Genomic DNA, 19,841 nt, shown 5'->3' on the forward strand with positions numbered 1-19,841 from the left:
ACAATGCAGCACTGCAATAGATCTCCATGATATAAACAGCAAGGTTCCCACCCGGCCTCCCGTGCAGCCGCGATTGTTGTACAGGAAAATCCTTGGATACCAAGACCGGATGCCATCACTCCTCTCTCCACTTTGCAGACTCGCCGCATAACAAAGGGCACGTCAACTTTCAGTCACGGCCCATCATCGCCAAACAGCCATTCACCCATCGAGGGTAGAAACTTGATTTGCCTCATCCGCATCCACGGCTACGCGCTTGCTCTTTTCTCTCTTTCCTCGCACAAACCCCGACGCTCTTCTGACAAGGCCAAACCTCACGAACCTTGCAACCATCCCCGCAAACCGTTTCATCGTCGACTCTCGACACTTTTTTGCTTTTTCTGCAAAGCCCAGCTTTACCCCTCCTACCGCGCGCTTGTTCAGTGGAGGGGCCCTACCCTCCTTCCTCAACTTTTACCATTGTCTTCGGTCCTGCTATTCGTCGCATAAGCCAACGGCCGAGCAAGCAAAAAAAGAAATAACCCCACAGACGGTCTTTTTCTTCTTCTTCTTCTTCTTTTCTCTCTCTCTCTCTCTCTCTCTCTCTCTCTCTCTCTCTCAGCCATCTGCCTACCTAGAAAGCTCGAGTTCGAAACCAAAGTCCCGCTGCAGTGCGCCAAGACTCTCCGCCGTCCTACCACCTGCTCAAGACGGGATCCCCAGGGAGGTTCCACCGCTGACGCTTCACCCCCCCAAGCGAGCGGGATTCCGGCACACATTGTACCAATGGCTTGCGCCAACCAAGGTGAGCTCTCCCCGTCTCTCCCGCCCTCGGAATTCCCCTCTCCGTCCGCCACTCATCACTCCATGATCCATTCAGTCAGAGGAAACAGACCGCTGGCCAACCGGGGTACCCATGTTTCTTCGAGAACAAGATGGAAGCTCGTCTACTCAAGTCACGCGTGTTTTCCCTCTATCCGTACTACGGATTACTACGTACACTGCTCTCCGAATCCTTTCTTTCCCTTTTGTTGGGGTCGTTGGGAGCATCCCACGATACACATGGAGAACAATGTGCCATGGTCAAAGTTCGAAACATGACAAACCCAGACACCAATCGTCATGACTGGTGTGTGTGTGTGTGTGTGTGTGCGCATTGGCATGGCTGGGTCCCTCATGCAGGTCATGCTAGCTTCTCGTGCTTACTTTTGTGCTATTGTGCCCAAGTGGTGCACAAGCTGCCTGCCATAGCTGCCTACCCAAGCAAAACAAAAAAGGTAGATGTGTCTATCCATCCGTCCAGAGTTGTGTCTATGCAGCGCGGAGAAAAGAAGGAGGACGAAGGGGGGGGGGGGGGGGTACAACGTACCTGCTCCCCCACCCATCCACCCAGTCAATCATTCATTCGTTGGCGTGGCTTGTCACTGCTCTATACAGCACAGCATAGCACAGCACTGCGGCCAGTCATTTAGCACCTTCTCACCACCTCCTTCCTTGTCTGCCTCTCGTAAGCGGAAGCCCGTGGTCGAGCCGAAGCACGAGACAGCACTTTGTAGCCATACGCCGGGCGCACAGGAGCCGCGAAGCGGAACAGCGTTACGTGTTTCCAGATGCGGCGCATAGGCCAGTGGCCACACCCACCCGCTTTGCTTGACTTTCTTCTGACTTTCGACTCTCGGCCTTTTGCTCTAAATACCGTGTCCGTCCCCCCCCCCCCCCCCCAGTTCCAGTTCCTGTGGTCGCTTTCAGAGTACCTAGTACCCCAAGGGGATCTGTCTCGCCTTCTCATTTGCCCATTGCTGCTTTCACTACTCGTCTCGTTCCTGGGCTTGTCCGTCTCACTAGCTGCCACTGCCTTTTTTGAGAAGGATTCGTAATTGCCCAAGACGCTAAAGGATCGAACGGCAACTTCCAACACGGAATCTTCGCGGCGGCGTCTCGCCCTTTGCCTCGGTCTTCACTTCACCTATTATTCGTCTCTTTGTTTCCCTCTCTTTTCTCATCCTCGGAATTCTAATTTCCCTAACCAACCGTCACCCAATTACAAAGAGATCAGTTTCTCGTTTTATCTTCTTGTTCTCTGCCCCCCCCCCCCCCCCAAGTCTTTCCATATCTACCATCCCACACCCAACCACTATTCTGTTGAATATCAGCCCTGCGACCACCGCCACCACTACGACCACCACTACCCGACCACACTATACTATCGCACTACTGCCACGGGATCATTGCCTAATCCCTCCCCACAATTAACTAAGACCGCATTTCCCTCGCAGAGCCTTACACAATGACCAACGCACCACGGAGCCCGTCGACCAAGAGCCAGGCTAGTCTTCGGGATACTGGCTTCCCTGAGCCCTTCAACGGAGGTGAGTTGATGATCTACTTCAACTACCAGTTCGTCATAAGAAGAAAAGGAAAAAAGTCTGACAACTCCCAGAACGCAACACCACACTGCCGCATCCCGACGCCAACCTGTCACCCGATGCTGTCATCTCGCAAGACGACATTAGCGGCCAACGAGTAATGGCCCGCACGCGGCGTTCGTTCCTTCAGAAGCACAGGCGCACCATCAGCCACGGCGTCATCACGCCTCAAATGGCCGCACTCTACAGCCAAGAGGCCCTGCTAGAGTCCGACGCCGAAGCTATTTTCGACGCCGACGGGCCCTCCAACGCCAGCCACTTTAGCCTACCCGTTGGTCGCCCGCATAGCAAGGACGGCACCGAGAGCATCGTCTCCCACACAGCCGGGGACCTCTCGCCCGTCTTGTCGGCACAGAGCGGCAGCAGCCGGAGAAACAGCTTGTTGAAGAAGTTTGGCCTGCGGAAGTAGGGGCTGAGGGGGTTAGGCGGCGGACCATCACCGCCATGTGCCACGCACGATGAAACGGCCGAAAAGACTGTAAAAACAGACCACCTACAGCGCAAGCGCGGAGTTATTTTGATATATTAATACTTTGGGCTGGGACTTGGATTAGGATTTGGGACAGGACTGGTGGGCTGGCTTTGGGACTTTGTTTTAGGTTGTAGGAGCAACGGGATGGCGACCAAAATGCAATGCTGGGAGGCTTCATCCTTGTATTCGGTGTCATCATCATTATCATCATCAATGCCAGCCTTGCTGGCTGGGACACTGTCCACAAGAATTGACATTACCTCCAAGGGACGATGACAATACTATCGTTAGACAACCAGTATCTTCATAATTAGATCATTACGTTGCAGGTTTCTTGCAAACTGGTTATCTCTCTCTCTCTCTCTATCACTCCACCTACCCCTGTCTGCATGTTTAGATGCTTGCTGTGGACGAAGAAGGCCTTTAGATGTATCTTTCATCTGGTTCATCATCCGATGGCTAACCCCCTCCTCCCCCACCCTGGAGCTAGTCTCCCCAATCCGAACTCATCCCCCCCCCCCCCCCCCCCTATACAGGAAGACTTCCCCCCCTTCTCTCTCTGTCTCCCGTCAACCTCATGGCCGCCCATCCCTTCCCTCCCCCCCTTCCCCAGGACGAAGAAAGAAAACAGCATCTAGCTGCCGCGGTAGGTGGTGTAGCTGTAGGGGCTCAGCAGCAGGGGAACGTGGTAGTGCTGGCCCTCGCGGACGGTGAAGACGACGACGGCCTCGGGGAAGAAGGTGGCGTCCTCGCCGCCAAAGTAGGCGGCGGTGTCGAAGCGCAGGGTCCAGCGCGAGGGGCCCTGGAGGGCGCCGAGGACGTCCTCGAGGGTGTAGACGGGGACCTCGCCCGAGGCGGTGGCGTCGGAGAAGGGCAGCCAGGCCTTGACGCGGCCGTCGTCGTCGGTCTGGGACTCGAACTCGCGCAGGACGCCGCCGGTGGTGGAGGGGGAGGAGGAGGGTACCGTCGTCGAGAGGTGCACGCGCACGCCCCGGGCGGGGCGGCCCGCCGAGGTGTCGAGGACGTGGCAGGTGATGCGGTCCTTTGTCTGGGACGCCATGTTTCGGTGGGGTGTTTTTTCTTTTGTCAAGTTTTTTTACTTATTTATTTGATCCGCTCCTTTTTTGTTCACTGCGGTGCGGGATCTGCCGTGGCTGTATGTGTGTATTTTTCATCCCCTGTCTCTTGTGCGGATGTGCTTCCTAGGTATGTATCCGTACACGCTGCGGCGGTGGGAAAGGTAAGAGGCGATGTTGGGCCAGGCTGAGGGGTGAGGCTCTCCCGACAGGTGATGGCGGGGTAAAGATCAGAGGGCGGTGGGCTGGCGAAATTGCTTGGCGGGCCCGTCCTCCCTCCCCCTTGTACCTGGCGGAGTGGGGTCGGGTCGCGCTCACGACAGGAAGTAAACGGATTTGGTTCTGCCCCTTTGAAAAGGGACCGGCGATAGCAAAGCTAACTATACTTCTTGCGGACGGCGCGAATTTATGTTAAAGGAAGGATGTGAATGTTTTTTTTTTGTCTGAGAGGGCGGGTATGGCCTGTGGCAGATAGGATATATATTATCATCGAAGCCGGCGGGGGAGAGGGAGAAGCTGCGTTGCAGGCCGCCGGGATGCGATGCCGTGCGATGCGGTAGGGCCCCACTTACTCCAGGCTACGGGCGGCTCGCCGAAACCAACCGTGACACTCGATTTCCCAGGCTACAGAATTCCAGGAATTGGAAGGAGGAACGGAACGACTAGCGGTGGAAGGACAGCTGGTTCTAAAATAGAACAAGAAAGCCCACAGGGAGACGGGGCCCCTCGTCTGGGCGGATGAACTGTCAGCCGTCGCACAGGTACTGCATTTTTTCAAAGGATGTCGGACCTGTCACACATGATGCGGGGGGAGCGACCTGTGTAGAGACATCAATACCGGTAGGATAGGCACTCTCAACGCAGCTGGCCACAAACGGTAGACAAGTGTTGGATCTTTTGCTTAGGGGGTTGTCCTCAGTGTTTCGTTTTGTTTTTGTGCTCATTTCTTGTTTAAACATCAAACATTACCCCACTTGGACACTCTTAACGAAGCTGTGCAAATGGCCGTGATGCCAGGAAGGGGGTGGCACAGACGGTAGATGCCGGGCCCGAAGAGCGGGAGCCCCCAGAAGGGTTCTGGGCGGCAGCGTCTTTCATATGTGGGTAAGCACTCGGGTGACAAAAAAGAAGGGACACTTTTTCCACCTCCACGCCTAAAAAGTGTCCCTTCTCTTTTGTCACCCGAGTGGTAAGCAAGCAAGCAAGCAAGCCCCAACGTCATTGGCCCGTGCGTCACACTTTCGCAGAAGCGACAAGCCACAGCTTTCTCGGCGGACTCTTTCGACCGAACACACAACACAATAGACAATGAGAATCCGACCCCCAAGAAGACGCCAAGAAGGGCCAAATTACATGGCATTGCGCCCAGACCCGGACCAGACCCCCGGGCCTGCCTGAAAGAACCTGCGCATTCAAGGTTTGATGCCAGCATTTCCCCGGCCTACCTAGACCACTGGGTGGAACGCGCGCTACCGTCCATGATCCGTCTGCCTCGCCGCGAAGCAGCTGCACCCATCACGCGTTGTTCCTCTGCCGAGATCTGTACAGGGAGAAGGCTCGACACTAGGCGGCGCCGCGATAGCTGAGCGATGATCTCACCTCTGCGCTGGGCTGCGCGCGAGGTCTTGGTATTGCTTGGTATTGCGCACCACGCGCGTCAAACCACCAAGAAGCTTGGCTCATGCCCCGGCTGACGTACAACGACGCGGTCCACTGAAAACACCGAAAACACACCATGGCCCTAATCCGACAATCGCCAAAGGGGAACGAACCGATAAAATCAAGAGAAAGTCGCCGCCAAGGAGCCAAGTGAAATGGCCGCAACCCACCGCCCTAGGCCTGTAGCCTACAAATCTGTACAAGAGCATCTGGGACCGCCGTTCCCTTCTCCCCCCTTTCCGCGAGGATTACCGTCCTGCCGATACCTATCCCGTTTCTTGTCAACAGAGCCAAAGTGAAGAAGAAGAAGAAGACCCCACACGGGCATACCAACTACAAGCCTTGATGGCGGCCGTTGACCACCCCGTCTCAAACCCCGACGAGGGAGTCCAGTACCTGACCCAAGACGAGATCGACTCCTTTCTCGACGACCTCGACCACAACGGCGACGGCTACATCGACTACGACGAGGTCGAGGCCAAGCTCGACGCCGCCCACGACACGCTCACCCCGCAAAACCAGGCCAAGCCGCATCACGTCATCCGGAAGAAGGACCAGCCTCAGGACTTCTCGTCCAAGCAGCAATCGCGCGACGAAAACCGCCTCCGCCATGAGTTCCTTCGCACCATCATGGGGCTCCCCGGCTCCCACCCGGGCACCACCTCGGACCCGGCCGCCGACGAGCGGAGCCGCTCGCACCGCATCCCGCGCGCCGACTTCGCCGCCCGCGTCCGCGAGTGGAAGATCCCCTCCCTGAAGCAGGACAAGGACTCGGAGGACTCGCAGAAGGACTACGTCCGCAAGCTCCGCCTGTCCCGCCGCCTGCGCGCCTACTGGGCCGTCCACGGGCCCGAGATCGCGTTCCTGGCCCTCGTCGTCGGCTGCACCCTCGCATTCGGCATCTGGCAGTGCGTCAAGTACGTAACCCAAACACAGTACCGCGCCGCCTTCGGCTGGGGCGTCGTCATGGCCAAGACGGCCGCCGGCATGCTGTACATGACCTTCTTCTTCCTCCTGCTCAGCATGTCGCGCTACTTCTCCACCTGGATGCGCCGCTCCTACTACGTCTCGCGCTTCGTCAACTGGGACCTCAGCCAGTCCTTCCACATCAAGATCTCCATCGTCGCCCTGGCCTTCGCGACGCTGCACGCCATCGGCCACCTGACAGGCTCCTTCTACCACGGCAGCCGCCCCGCGAACCAGGACCGCGTCGCCGAGGTCCTCGGCCCGGATATGGTGCCGCGCCCCTACGTCGGCTACGTCCGCACCCTACCCGGGTCCACGGGCATCGCCGCGCTCGGCTCCTTCTACATCCTCGCGCTTCTGAGCCTGCCCCAGGTGCGCAGATGGAACTACGAGGTCTTCCAGCTCGGCCACCTGCTCATGTACCCCATAATCGGCCTCATGATGGCCCACGGCACGGCGCACCTGCTGCAGTGGCCCATGTTCGGCTACTTCCTCGCCTTCCCGACTCTGCTCATCCTCGTCGAGCGCGTTGTCCGCGTTGGTACGGGCTTCCACAAGATCAGGGCGACCCTCAAGGTGCTCGACGGCGAGACGGTCGAGATCACGGCCACGATCCCGAGCGAGCGCATCTGGAAGTACCAGGCCGGCCAGTACGTCTTCCTGCAGGTGCCGGCGCTCAGCACCTTCCAGTGGCACCCTTTTACCGTCTCCATCTGCCGGGGCAGGGAATTCCAGCTGCACATCAAGACGGACGGCAACTGGACGAAGCGGCTGCGCGAGCTCGGTGGAGACGCGGGGACCGCCGAGATCGACGTGGGCATCAACGGCCCCTTTGGCGCGCCGGCCCAGCGCTTCTACGACTTCAGCCACACCATGATCGTCGGGTCGGGCATCGGCGTGACCCCCTTCTCGGGTATCCTCGCGGACCTTCAGGCCCGCGACGACGAGGAGCACGGCGGCCCAACGCACGGCCACGGTTCTCAGCATCAGCACCGCCACGACTCGGAGACGACCGTCACGACGGAGAAGAAGCCAGCCGACAGCCCGGAGAGGAAGGACTCGGAGGCAACGGCGGCCCCCGACGCCAACGACCCCAAGAAGGCGCCCAACCCCTCAGAGGCCTTCGCCTTCGCGGCCGACTACCGCCGCGTCGACTTCCACTGGACCGTCCGGGACCGTAACTACCTCCTCTGGATCGCCGACCTGCTCAACTCGGTCTCGCGCAGCCAGGACTGGCACCGCCGGCACGAGGGCGCCGACCAGCACCTCGACATCCGCATCGCGACGCACGTCACCCAGAAGCGCCGCGACATCGTCACCCACGTCTACCGCTGGCTGCTCGAGATGCACCGCACCGACGAGCACCCGGAGAGCCCGCTGACGGGGCTGCTGAACCCCACGCACTTTGGCCGGCCTGACTTTGACGACATCCTCGACCGGCACTACGAGGACATGCGGCGGTTCCGGGCGAGCAAGCGGGCCAACATGAACGCAGGCGCCATCGAAAGCGGCCTCAACGGCGGGGAGGAGGAGAAGAAAAAGAAGAAGACGGGTGACGGGGGCCGGGCCGACGCCGACGCCGACGCCGACAGCGTCACCGTTGGGGGCGGAAATGGCGGCGGCGGCGGCGGCGGTGGTGGTGGGGCCAACAACGGCCCCTCTCACGGCGCTAGCGGCGGGTCATCGTTGTCATCGTCCAGGGGGGATGTGGAGGAGGAGGAGGAGGAACTCAAGGTGGGCGTGTTCTACTGTGGCGCGCCGGTCGTCGGGGAGATCCTGGCGGACAAGTGCCGACAGCTCACGGTGCGGGGTCGGCAGGACGGGAGCAAGATTGAATACCACTTCATGAAAGAGGTTTTTGGGTAAATCCAGTTCTTGGGTAAATGGATTTATCCAAAACCGTAAATCCACTCCATGAAAAAAAGAAGAAAAAAACACTTTCTCTTGGCTTCATTTAACCTAGATTCGCTTTTGGCTAAAATGGATTCACTCAAGGCAGGGGAGGAGGGTGTGGAGGGGGGGGGGGAGGCGGGATAGACGGGCGTGCGCCGGCTCAACAGTAGGGTTTCTCGCGCTCGTCAAAGCTTCCTGCCCCATTCCCGTCTCCGGTAGTGCGGATAGGTAGTTGGGCGATTTTCACCTGGATAGGGCCGAGGGCGGGCAAGGAGAGGGGGACAGTCGGAGAAGACACGGGAAGACGACGAGTTATCGAGAGAGTGTGTGTTTTATGAGATGGATAGGGGAAGGCTGACGCGGAGAGAGGTCCCTTGCCCTCCCCTTGGCTAGGTAGTTAGGTAGGGCGGGCGGGCGGCAGACGACGAATCCTTGTTTGGACGCGGCGGTTCAAAGCATCGGTACTATTATTTACCTATTTTTTAATATTATCTTCTTGTTTTTCCTGCCTCTCATCGTCCTTTCTTCGACTTTTGCCGCCGCCCGCCGTCACGCAATCGTGCCCGTCATTGAAGAAACTTTCGTGACTGGCCGGGGGAGGGGGGGGCTGACTGACCTGGACTTGCCACTGACTAACTGCACAACTGACTGCTTGCCGCTAGCCGCCGCGCGATAGTATCCGCCATTGGTTTGGTTTAGAACCGCTTCGGCTCAAACGACCTTCGCCCTGTCCTTTCATGGTTTTGTTCCCTCTCTTTTGCCTTTTCTCCTTCCCCCCTCTCTCTCACTCACTGGTTACCTCGCTCTCCTCGGGTCTTTGCCATGGTATCAAAGTCCAAAAAGACCAGGGAACATCGCAGCAGGCCCGGTAATTTCCAGGATGATAAACCCATGAACCCGGGCGAAGGGGGAAACCTTTACCTGCCCCTTCCCCTCCCCATACGTGCGTCTGGGAGGGAGGCAGTGGTTTCCTTTTTCTTTCTCTTCTCCATAGGGAAGGAAAGTCTCCGTGTGAATGGCAATCATCTTCTCTGCCGCCGCCCCTTGTTGACGAACGGCAGCCAGGCGAGCAGGGATCCCGGGTCCCGCGGGGTGAAGGAATTGCGTGGCGCGTGGCTATTCTTTTCCCCCCTGTGTATCCGTACTGACTCGTCCGTTCTCTCCCCCTTCTCCGTCGTCTGCAGACTTGACACACGTCTTGTCTTGGTCTCGGTTTGCGTCGCCGGAGACCACCCCGTCCCCTCCCAGGCTCCCACCATGCTCTCTACCTCTGGTGCTATACTGGGAAGCGTCGCCTGATCTGCGTGCGTGCGTGCGTGCGTCTGTGCTTGTCCACCTCGCCCTGTCCCTTCTGCTTCCGAATGAAGTACTGAAATACAAAAGTTGGGGAGTGGAAATCCGTACTTGTGCCAAGAAAAACTCCGCCGGGGCGTAGATCACGGCCATCAAGGGGGGTGGGAGAAGACTGCAGAATGCGACCGCGGAAGCAGGCACGCTCGCACGCTCCGGGCCTAACGATCCTCTGCAAGAAAACAAAGAGCCGGTAAGCGGGAAAAAAAAAAGTGGTTGTGCCCTTCCCTGCCGACGGCGGCTGAGACGCAGGACTTTCGCCGAAGCGGCAGCGGTGTCCTCGCACGCGCACATGTTGCCTCTCTGCTGCCTCTGCTGACGCGATGCTGATGCAGCCACGAATGATGACACGGGAAACGTCTTCATCAGGGTTTCCCTTTCCCTTCTCTTCTGTTTTTTGTTTCTTTTTCTCCTCCTTCTTCAGACGACAGCAGTCTTCCTCCTCATCTCTCGCCGGCTACAAAGTATGGTGCTCGAGATCAAGAGGTCTCGGGGGTAGCAAGCCGGATCGCCACTGGGTACGTCCCGACGACGAGATGACGAGGCACGAGACGATCAAGGCCGGTGCGAAGGGTCCCATCAGCCCCGGGGACAGGACGGGCCATAGAACACAAGCCCCTTCTGACGCTCCGGCCAAGAATAGGACCCTTTATTCTAGACGTCTTCGCATGGCGCCCCGCCAAGAGCTGTAATCTCATGCCGAGAAACCAGATATTAACCCGAGACCTCAGTCCCCCAACCTCCAAGGCACTGCGTCGAGCCGCAATCGCCAAGGCAGAGAGAGCTGATCTAGGCCGGCCTGGTCGTTCGGGCCCAAGTGTCGTGAGTTAAGCGCGTGTGTGCGAGAAGCTTGGTTACAAAGACCACCGCTGGGCAAGCAAGGCTGGATGGCATGTGCGTTTGGATCTGCTCGCAGCGTTACATCGTCCTCCAATCAATCTCTTGGCATGCAGACTTTTGATGCGCATTTCTGCCGCCGCCACTCAGGGGCCGGGAGTGGCTGCAGGGTTCCTGGACCGAACGGCACCGCTGTAGGTAGTCCGAAAATGGACGCATCGGTTTCTGGGGCTGGGGGCAATTTGGCTAGCGGTGCCTTAGGGAATCGATTGGACCGGGCTGGCCGTGGGCCGCCGGCAGAGAGACACCATGGGAATGCGGACGTTCCACACCAGCTCGATTGGCCCCTACCTGGGTTCCTAAACTTGGGGCGTGCCTGAATACCGAGATGGCACGACACGCGAGCTAGCCCTGGTTTTCTCCATGGTTCTGGTTGGGCTGTCGATCGCTCAACAGTGTTTCGCCGCGTCCGGGCTTGGGTGTCTGAAACGGACAATGCGTGGGTGCCGGGATGGACGTTGGAGAAAGAGGGGGGCTCGCCAAAAACGTGTCGTTTGAGCCTCATCTTGAGGCACTGAAAGATACTCACGGGGGATTGGGCGTCGTAGTAATCCTGCGTCATCCAGATGCCACACCATCAATATTCCATGGGTATACGTGGTATGCGTCTGGCGTTCTAATAAAATATAGGTATCGAGCTCAAGTGCGAGAGAGTGGGGGGGGTTTGTGATGGTTTTCTTTTTCTTCGACACGGCGCTTCCCGCCCATTTCCCGGGGCGGGAGATGACACGTCAGGTCGATAGCGTGGAACAGAAATCTTGAACATGGGGGAAACCGAAAAAGAAAAAGAAGAGAAAAAAATGAAAAGACTAGGTACTGTCGTTTTCGTAACGCTTGGTCGAGGTTCAGACCATTGCGATTTGATTTGTCGACGGCAGATACTACCGAGAGATCAAACAGATGCAAGACGGGGAAACAAAGCTCGAGCCAAGACGCGACGTGGTAGTTACCGCCGAGGGCCATCTGAGTTGGCGGCAGTTGCCTTTTTGGGCATTTGGGTTTCCCTCTCTCATCATCATCTAACTCAGTCCCGTCCTTTCCCAAGAGAGAGTCGAGAGCGAGAGCGCGAAACAGCGTTGCTGGCGGACTCTGCCGGCCAGTCGCAGCGTAGCGGAAGAGGGGAACGAGACATGCCATTTGAAGAACCATTCGCTCAACAGCCGGCGGGCATTCTCCTATCCAGTCCGCGTTTGGTCTTTTGGTTTCGTGCGAGTGCCGTAGAGGGGAACGCAGGCTACCAATCGGACGAAAGCCCAAGGAAGGTTGCAGGCCGACAGGGTATGGTGGCCAGTCGTATGCATGGGGTGTAGAAGAGGGTTTTGTATAAGACTAAGCCGTCTCTTCCCTGCCCTCCTCTCCGTCCGTTCTGAGCTCTGTGGTCACTATATCCAGATCCCTTCTCTTCTTTTATTACTTCATTCCTTATCGCGGCCGGACCGCCTTCTTCTCAACACCATCATCAGCGCTTATACAGTTCCTCATCGTCAACCGCCAACATGCAGCTTTCATTCTTCCTCATGCCCCTCCTGTCCCTTGCGGTCCTGGCCAAGGACCAGCATGCAAGCGGCCAAAACTCGACAGAGGCTCAGTGCAAGCGCTTCCTGAAGAACGAGAGGCTGGTGCAGCTTGCTGCCAACGACACTCTCCTGGCAGAGATCACGAACAACAACGCCACGAGAATTGACTTCATCAAGAAGAAGGCGGCTGAGGTCCAGCCCCAGATCGACACGGCCAAGCAAAACGCAACCTTGATGGCGACTTGCGACCAGGTCCGCGCCATTCAGCAGGAGAATGGACAGTGCCGCTTCATGAAGCGTATGGAAAGGTTGCAAAAGCTGGTTGCCAACGAGACTGCTCTGAACGAGGTCACAAAGAACAACGCCACCAAGGCCGACAAGCTCAAGAGTTGGGCCCAACAGGGCCAGGCCAAGCTCACCCAACTTCAGGGCAACCAGACCCTTCTCCAGTACTGCGCGGCGATGACCACCAAGGGAGATTGCAAGAAGATGAACAGGCTAAGGTAAGAGCACCTTCAAGACCTTATTAGTAACCCTGCAATAGACACCAGCTAACCGCGCCAACTTTCACAGCAAGATCGTTGCTCTTTCAAAGAACGACACTGCCTTGAACGACAAGTTCAACGGCAACACCACCAAGATCGAAAACTTCAAGGCCAAGGCCGCCAAGAAGGAGGCCCAGCTCAACGAGATGATGAACAACTCAACACTCATGAGCGTATGCAAGCAGCTCAAGGACGGCAAGGGCGGCAACTCGGGCAATGGTGGCAAGACGGACGGCACCAAGAACGGCATCGACAGCGGCGCCGCTGGTGTCAGAGCCGCTGGTGCTCTCAGCTTGGCTGCCATACTCAGCGTTGTTGTTGGCTTGTTGATGTAAAGTGGATTTCATTACTGAGCTGGAGCTCCATTGCAGGGCTTATTTAGTCGTTCGTCCGAAGCGACGACGTGGGAGCGACAGGTATCATTCGCTGCAATGATACATGCGCGTCTTGTACAAAGCCATAGTTGACAGTCGCGGGATGACATCTTAGTGTTTCACTCATTCGAATGGCTCGGCGTCGAACTGACTCACGTCAGCTCTACGTTAAATGAGCTATAAGTTATTATCAAAGTTCATGAGTAATGAGCGAACGGTTCAGGAGTAATTTGTTAGTAGAGCAAAGAAGAATATCGAAATTTACTGTCGTTACCAGTTCATTTGTGTGACCCGACTCGCGTTCCGCCGTCCGGCTAAATTTGGATCGAGTCTGGAGACTTCTGTGACTGTGACTCTTCTAGTGTATCCATAAAACTTTGGTAACTCTCAGTACGGTACGGATAGCACTTGTGAAAAATGGGGACACCATCCCGAGTCTTTGGGGCTGCTCAAGTCTATAAATAGAAACGTAGGTCAAATCTGGCTCGCACCACGGGACGACGCGTAACTCAAGTTGAGCAAGAAATACCAAAGCTCGTTGAACTGAAGTCAGTACTTCGAGCCAAAAGATAATGGGTTGGTGGACCTACCAACCAGGTAAAAAGAAGATTGAGCAGTCAGCGTAGGAATTCTTGAAAAGAAGCTATTCCAGGCCGGGAACCATAGGCAGGTGTTTCCATGCCTGGAAGTAACTGAAACTGTAAGCCACAGACCGGGATCCGCAAACCAGGAAACGACGCAAGACTCACTGTCGCAAAAACAAAAATCAGGCTTGCGAAGCAGTCCGAAGAGATCCGTCCGTATTCCATGATGTACCAAGAAAAAGCCAGCCTAAATGTCAAAATTCTCAAGGGACACTTTGAGGAGGCCGTTGTCGATATGGGCCCCACGAGTGGCGGCAGCGAGCCTCTGTTGCAAATCGTAATGGAAAGACGCTTTCCGGTTGGGAGACCACGGAATAACTGGCGACCAGCGCGTGGGAACTGCTTGCCGACGACCCCTATTGGCGTCAGCCCGTCCGTTCTGTCCTTTTACCCGATCTCGGGGATTCAGGGGCTTGGATTTGCTGGGTCTTTGAGGGGACGGGGACGGGGTGCGGGGTGGACGATTGTTGAGTCCTTCTCGCCGGACGGCCGTCTCGGAATCGAGATTTTGGTTGCGTGACTGTCGTGCAACCGGTGAAGTCCGCCGAGAAGAGGTCTGACAACAGCCGAAGTATTCGTCAACGATGTCAGTCGTTGGCGCAAGCGGAGATTCCGGGGGCGTTGTCAATGGCGACCATGACGGGCTTCGCATACTAGGAAGGTGCTTCTCCTCTAGATCATCCGAGTTTGTGTTGTGAAAATAATCAAATTGCGCCAAAGACTTCTCGTGGTCGTTCAAATTCAGATTTCTAGGGGCACTTTCTGGCTGCATGAGGCTGTCCTGCTGATCGCTGGATTGACTTCTCATAGTCGCCGAGTGATTGCTCAAGGACGGCGCGGTCGATCGGGGCACAGAAGACGTTCGATGGATTTGCGCGGGGAACGTATCGGCATGACTCTCCGGAGCTGGCATCGGTGCAGCTGATCGGCGGAAGACAGGATTATTGTCTATCTCCAACGGCGGAGCAAATGGGTTTCTGAACGGGCTCGGCTGTTTGGCTGTCGAGGCTATATAAGGTGCCTCACATTGCGTCATGGACTGGTCGACCTGCTGAGCTGGAGGAGAGAATTGTTGAATCTGCTTGTCGCTTGTCTGCTCATTATGTTGCTGTCCTGACACACACACGAGAGTCTTGGTTCCCGGAAACGAGCGTATGCCAGGCAAGTGGTGGACAGTATGAGGTTCTTCTTCTCCCGAAGAGTCACTGGATCGCATGACGGCAGTTTCAACCACCTCTGGAAACGTCATGTTGTCCCTGACGTACCTAAGAAAGGTGTGTGCTGATGCGGGCGGCCGATTGGCTGGAGAGGCCGAAGAAGGACCTTTGAGAGCGTTAGTTTCCATTGTTTCTGACTGGTTATTCACACAAAACAATGCTTAATTGTACTTACCTTCCCTTGCAGAGACGGAAGTCGAGCCGTGAGTGTTGGCGGAAAGGTAAAGGGGAAAGAATAGGGAAGGAAGGGGGAAGGATGCACTAGGTATTTGTGTACGAAGGTCGGTGAAGAAGGAAAAGAAACAACTTCGGCGCAAGACTTCTGTTTTGGGCTGAGAGAAGTAAAAGTGCTTTCGAGGAAAGAGCGGTCGTTCCAAGTTACAAGGTGCTCTGTATCGCCCTTGCCTTATGTAGGTACTCGAGCAAAACAGGAACCTGCCGGATCCAGTGCTGGACAAAGCCAGTTACAATGGCAATAGGACGATGCGTCTGCCCTGAAACAACACAATATAACAACTGTGATGGCTGAATCTCGACTTACTGAACAAGCATTACGGTTGTCTAAACCCGTTCTAGAGAGCACACAATAGCCGGGGCTAGGAACTGGAAAGTCATCGAAGTACCATACCTCCGGAGATTACCATGAGAATATGGTTGTTTGAACCCAAATTCCAAGAGATGTGTCTTTATAATATACACTATTCGGTACACTAGCGTTTGGCAGCTGTTACGCTGAGATAGTACCCGTAGTACCCCTAATATCGCACCCTTTGGTAGTATACAGCAACACCGATCTAAACCTACTCGAACCCTTTTAGGGATCGAAAATGGAAAATACGAGATCCCCAACTATTGATGGCCCCCAGACATCGCCTAAGCCGTCTGGTCTGTTGCCGTCGTCGTCTTCGTCTCTGACGACTTTGCCGAAACCACTGACTGCTGTGACTGCAGGCTTGGACCGAGAACCTTCGACGGTGATAGTCGACAGCTTGAGGCAACTGCCACCCGCAGTGGGGATCAGAATGCTTTCCCCGTCCTCGTGCTCAAAGAAAGGGGTGCGACAGGCCATCCACGACTCGCGGTCCTGTGCTTTCCCTTCCGGCTGCCAGACCCAGGAAATCATCTCCACGTCTTGGTCCTCCTCGGGAACATCCTCGGCAGAAAGCTCACCCCTCTTGCGGAGGGAGCGTCGTCGGTAGTACTGGTCGATCCGGTCGGGACGCTCGACAACCTCGGCGTCGCCGAACTTGAGCCTCATGATTTTCCGGCTGCCGTGGTGGTACGCCGAACACCAAACTGGCCCCAGCACGCGCTGACGCAGCACGACATCGTCGGCGGCCCATTTGGGCCAGTTCATTTGGCGGTCGTGGTTCGTCACCTTGGGCGCGTGGCTGAGCTGCTTCCGTTCATCTTCGTTAGGCTGCCAGCCGACGGTTTTCAGTGGGGGAACGTGCAGCCCCTTCCGCAGGCCGTCTACGAGCATCTCGGCGGCGAGCGGGGTGACGATGTCGTGCAAGCGTTGCGTGGTGCAGTCCTCTGGGACCGGGATGCCGGGGAGTGGCGTCTGGGAGAGAACGGTGCCGTGGTCGAATGCTTTATGGTGGAGGGTTTGGAGGGTTATGCCCGTGTGAGTACGACGCTGGAGGAGGGTGTGTTGAAGCGGCGCAGGGCCGCGGAAGCTGGGAGAGTGGTGTCAGTTGCCATACGTTCAGGGGACGATATCACAGTCCATTTACTCTGGGAGAAGGGACGGATGAACGTTGAGTCCACCATATTTGGCCAAGTTCAGTAGTCTTGGCGGAACGAAGAGGCCAAAGGAGACAGCGACAATGAGGTTAACGTCGTTACGTGGCTACGTGCATCAGTACGAATGTAAGTGGTTTGAGATGTAGGCCAAGGTACCTGCCACCCGGTAAATGTGTCCCTCTCATGGATCGGCAACTCAAGCTTTTCAGCTAGCTTCTTCAATGGCACTAGGTATGGATTGTCAGCTCAAGTCTCACCACTCATTCCTGCTGACGAGAGGGGAGATGAGCGTCGAGACACATACCCTCGCGGATCTTCTTCATCCCTCTTCCCGACAGCTTGCCCGGTCGGACGACAACATCGAGTGACTCGATGAGCCCGGGGTTCCGCTCCTTCTCGGCGTTGAGCGCGTCCAACGCCGCGCAGCTGAAGTCGTCGGAGCCGCAGAAGAGGATCCGGAGCGGGTCCGAGATGCCGGGGCCGGCGCCAGCCGAATAGGGCCGCAGACCCGGCCGGCAAGCCAGGCCCACGGACACCCGCGCGAAGGTGGCCGGTCGGAGGGCCAGCCACGTCATGATGTCGAGAGTCCCAAGGAGTTTACTGATGACATTGCCTTTGCGCACGATGAACCTCGAATGCTCGAGCTGGAGAACTTTCGGTTGACGTTCAGGTCGTTGGCGGCAGCTTGCAGCTGCGCGCGCCGGCTGACGCGAGATGGCTTGTTGAAATTTGTGGGACGGTACGTCGCTTTGGCGGATAATCCCACTGGAATGAGTGACAATACGACACTCGGATATTCTCCATACAACTATCCGTTTTATGTAGCAATCGGTGCGCTCTAGAAGAAAAGAAATGGACGATGATGACAGCAAAGGATTGCAATGTATACACCCACTGTAGTAATGTGTGCAAGAGTTCAAGCGTACTTTTTCCACTTGGTCTAGCCCAAATCCAGGGGGCGAATGCTCCCAGTTGCAGCTTGGCCTTGCAAATGTCGGTTCGTCAATCGGCTTTCACTGAATTTATTGGGACTGGGGTGTTCGTGTATTCCAAAAAGTCATCATCTACGAGAGAGCCCAGTCGCACGCGACAACCCACCGTGATCCATCAAGCTCAACTTCCCACGCGGGCTGCGATATCGCGACCGTACTTCCCACGATGACCGCAGCTTTCTGACCTAATCCTGTCAGCCTCCCCTCGCCGGCCAACATCAGCCGCGCGGCGATCTCTTCGCTTGCCTCCCCGTCCCCAACGATCCTCCGGCCCTTGACGAGGTACATCCTGTTTCCAGCTCGTAGCTGGTCAATGACGATTTTCATGACCGGATTTTCCGCTCGGTCGCCACCAGTCCAGCCCCTGACTTCCGCAAGCCAGCTCTGTAATTCCGCCGCGAGTCCTCCGGCGACGTACTTTGCTCCGCGTCTCTGCGGTGAGAAAGCCTCTGGCAAGCCCTCTTGACGGGAGGTTTCGGCATCCAAGACTTTGAAGCGAGGTGCTCGACGAAAAGTTGGCTGCGTTTTCGGCATGTCCCCCTCGTGGCGGTCGGGAATGCTCAAGTCTTCCTCTCCCATATGCGGCGCATCGAGATCGGACTGGTATTCGCCCTTGGCGTCGGGAAGCTTTTCGTGGTCGTTCCAATTTTCATTATTTTTCATAACGAGAACATCGTAGTGACTCATGACCACGTCCTCCTGGGCGTCATGGTGCCAACTCGGCACAGGCGAGATCGATATCCGCCTCCTCTTCGGCGTTCTCTCTTCGATATCGCTGTGCAACACGCTAGAGGGCTCAGATTCGATCTCGATCGAATCATTTGCTACAAAGGTAGCCGGTGGTAGGCAAGCCCCCTCTTGCTCATGTTGTGTGTTGCTCTCGTTATCCGAGTCGATCTCGATCCTGTGATGTCGTTGGGTCCCGGTCGCTAATACTGGTCGCGTCGGAGAGACAGGAGTGTCTGTCGGGGAACTTTCCAGGGCATCGTGAATAGGGTCCCTATTTCTAGACGGGCGCAAAGTCCCTGGAAAAACAGGCGTGGCGGGCGGTCGCTGTGTTGCCGACGGAGGGGCGAAGCGCGGTGTAGTCTGGAAGCGTTGGCTACCAGCGAAGACTGGAGGTCCGCTGCCAGGGGTTTGCTGTTGCGATGCCTGCGGTCGCTTGGATAAGAGGAATCGGCGAGGCGTAGGTGTCTGTTGAGAGAACGAAGTCAGCAATAGGGTCATGGAACAAGGGATGTCAGCACATACAGAAGGTGGTGGTTGCGTCATGGAGGTCAGCCAAAAGGGCCGCGTCTTCGTCGTAGGTATTTTGAGGCGGGTAGAGTTGGGTTCATCGCGTAGGCTGCTCTACGGATGCGCGCACTCAGGCACAGCGATACTGTTGGTGGTAGAGTGGGTGTAGAAGCAGCACTGCTGACGATGACAATCGGATTGTCAGTCGCGTCGAGCGCATGGAGTCGCGTTAAGCACTATGTACAAGCGTCATGGCTGAGAATGGTACAGTCCGTTGCGTTGGCAGCGTCCAAAACCTACTTTTCAGTCCGTGCGCTGAAAACACACAAAGTGAATTTTGGCTTCATGCCAGCCCGGCCGGGCCCATCGCGATGGGCAACAGTGATGCCAGCCTATCGTGATGGATAACAGTGATGCCAGCCTATTGTGATGGATAACGGCGATGCCAGCCCATCCGGGCCTATCGCGATGGGCAACAGTGATGCCAGCCTGGCCGCGATGGATAACGGCGATGCCAGCCCATCCGGGCCCATCGCGATGGGCAACAGTGATGCCAGCCTGGCCGCGATGGATAACGGCGATGCCAGCCCGGCCGGGCCCATTGATGGGTAACAGTGATGCCAGCCTCAGCGCGCTGACCAATGCTGATGCCCATTACTGAGAGGGATAACGGCAAGGCCAGACGACACAGTCCGACCGTAACAATCACGAAGGGAAGTGATAGCTGGCGACAGTTAAGGGAGTATCGCGCGTACGTCACCCGTTGTCAGATGAACAGAGATTGTTACAGAAACCATAATTAACAAGATATAGACATGAGATGCCACACATAACCCTAAGCAGCGCAGTGCA

The 19,841-nt window shown here is 56.5% G+C and overlaps 6 protein-coding genes across 6 annotated transcripts; 3 read left to right on the forward strand and 3 right to left on the reverse strand.

Moving 5' to 3' along the window:
* Positions 1-2,266: 2,266 nt before the first annotated feature.
* Positions 2,267-2,814, forward strand: GLRG_03346 (uncharacterized protein; the record flags this gene model as incomplete). Its single annotated transcript, XM_008094031.1, has 2 exons — positions 2,267-2,348; positions 2,420-2,814. 2 exons carry the CDS (start codon positions 2,267-2,269, stop codon positions 2,812-2,814), a joined length of 477 nt encoding a protein of 158 aa, XP_008092222.1.
* A 697-nt stretch (positions 2,815-3,511) lies between these two features.
* GLRG_03347 (hydroxyisourate hydrolase) lies at positions 3,512-3,937 on the reverse strand (the record flags this gene model as incomplete). The annotated part of the gene is made up of 1 exon (XM_008094032.1): positions 3,512-3,937. The coding sequence occupies one exon, from the start codon at positions 3,935-3,937 to the stop codon at positions 3,512-3,514; it is 426 nt and encodes a 141-aa protein (XP_008092223.1).
* A 2,020-nt stretch (positions 3,938-5,957) lies between these two features.
* On the forward strand, positions 5,958-8,444 carry GLRG_03348 (FAD-binding domain-containing protein; the record flags this gene model as incomplete). The annotated part of the gene is made up of 1 exon (XM_008094033.1): positions 5,958-8,444. One exon carries the CDS (start codon positions 5,958-5,960, stop codon positions 8,442-8,444), a length of 2,487 nt encoding a protein of 828 aa, XP_008092224.1.
* Positions 8,445-12,214: 3,770 nt separating this feature from the next.
* GLRG_03349 (uncharacterized protein) lies at positions 12,215-13,115 on the forward strand (the record flags this gene model as incomplete). Its single annotated transcript, XM_008094034.1, has 2 exons — positions 12,215-12,738; positions 12,809-13,115. The coding sequence occupies 2 exons, from the start codon at positions 12,215-12,217 to the stop codon at positions 13,113-13,115; spliced, it is 831 nt and encodes a 276-aa protein (XP_008092225.1).
* Positions 13,116-15,829: 2,714 nt separating this feature from the next.
* On the reverse strand, positions 15,830-17,336 carry GLRG_03350 (formyl transferase; the record flags this gene model as incomplete). Its single annotated transcript, XM_008094035.1, has 4 exons — positions 15,830-16,694; positions 16,752-16,867; positions 16,918-16,988; positions 17,066-17,336. 4 exons carry the CDS (start codon positions 17,334-17,336, stop codon positions 15,830-15,832), a joined length of 1,323 nt encoding a protein of 440 aa, XP_008092226.1.
* Positions 17,337-17,825: 489 nt separating this feature from the next.
* Positions 17,826-19,025, reverse strand: GLRG_03351 (uncharacterized protein; the record flags this gene model as incomplete). The annotated part of the gene is made up of 2 exons (XM_008094036.1): positions 17,826-18,947; positions 19,005-19,025. 2 exons carry the CDS (start codon positions 19,023-19,025, stop codon positions 17,826-17,828), a joined length of 1,143 nt encoding a protein of 380 aa, XP_008092227.1.
* Between the last annotated feature and the right edge of the window lie 816 nt (positions 19,026-19,841).

The sequence above is a fragment of the Colletotrichum graminicola genome, assembly GCF_000149035.1.
Source record: "Colletotrichum graminicola M1.001 genomic scaffold supercont1.10, whole genome shotgun sequence".
In the NCBI taxonomy this organism is placed as follows: Eukaryota; Fungi; Ascomycota; class Sordariomycetes; order Glomerellales; family Glomerellaceae; genus Colletotrichum; species Colletotrichum graminicola.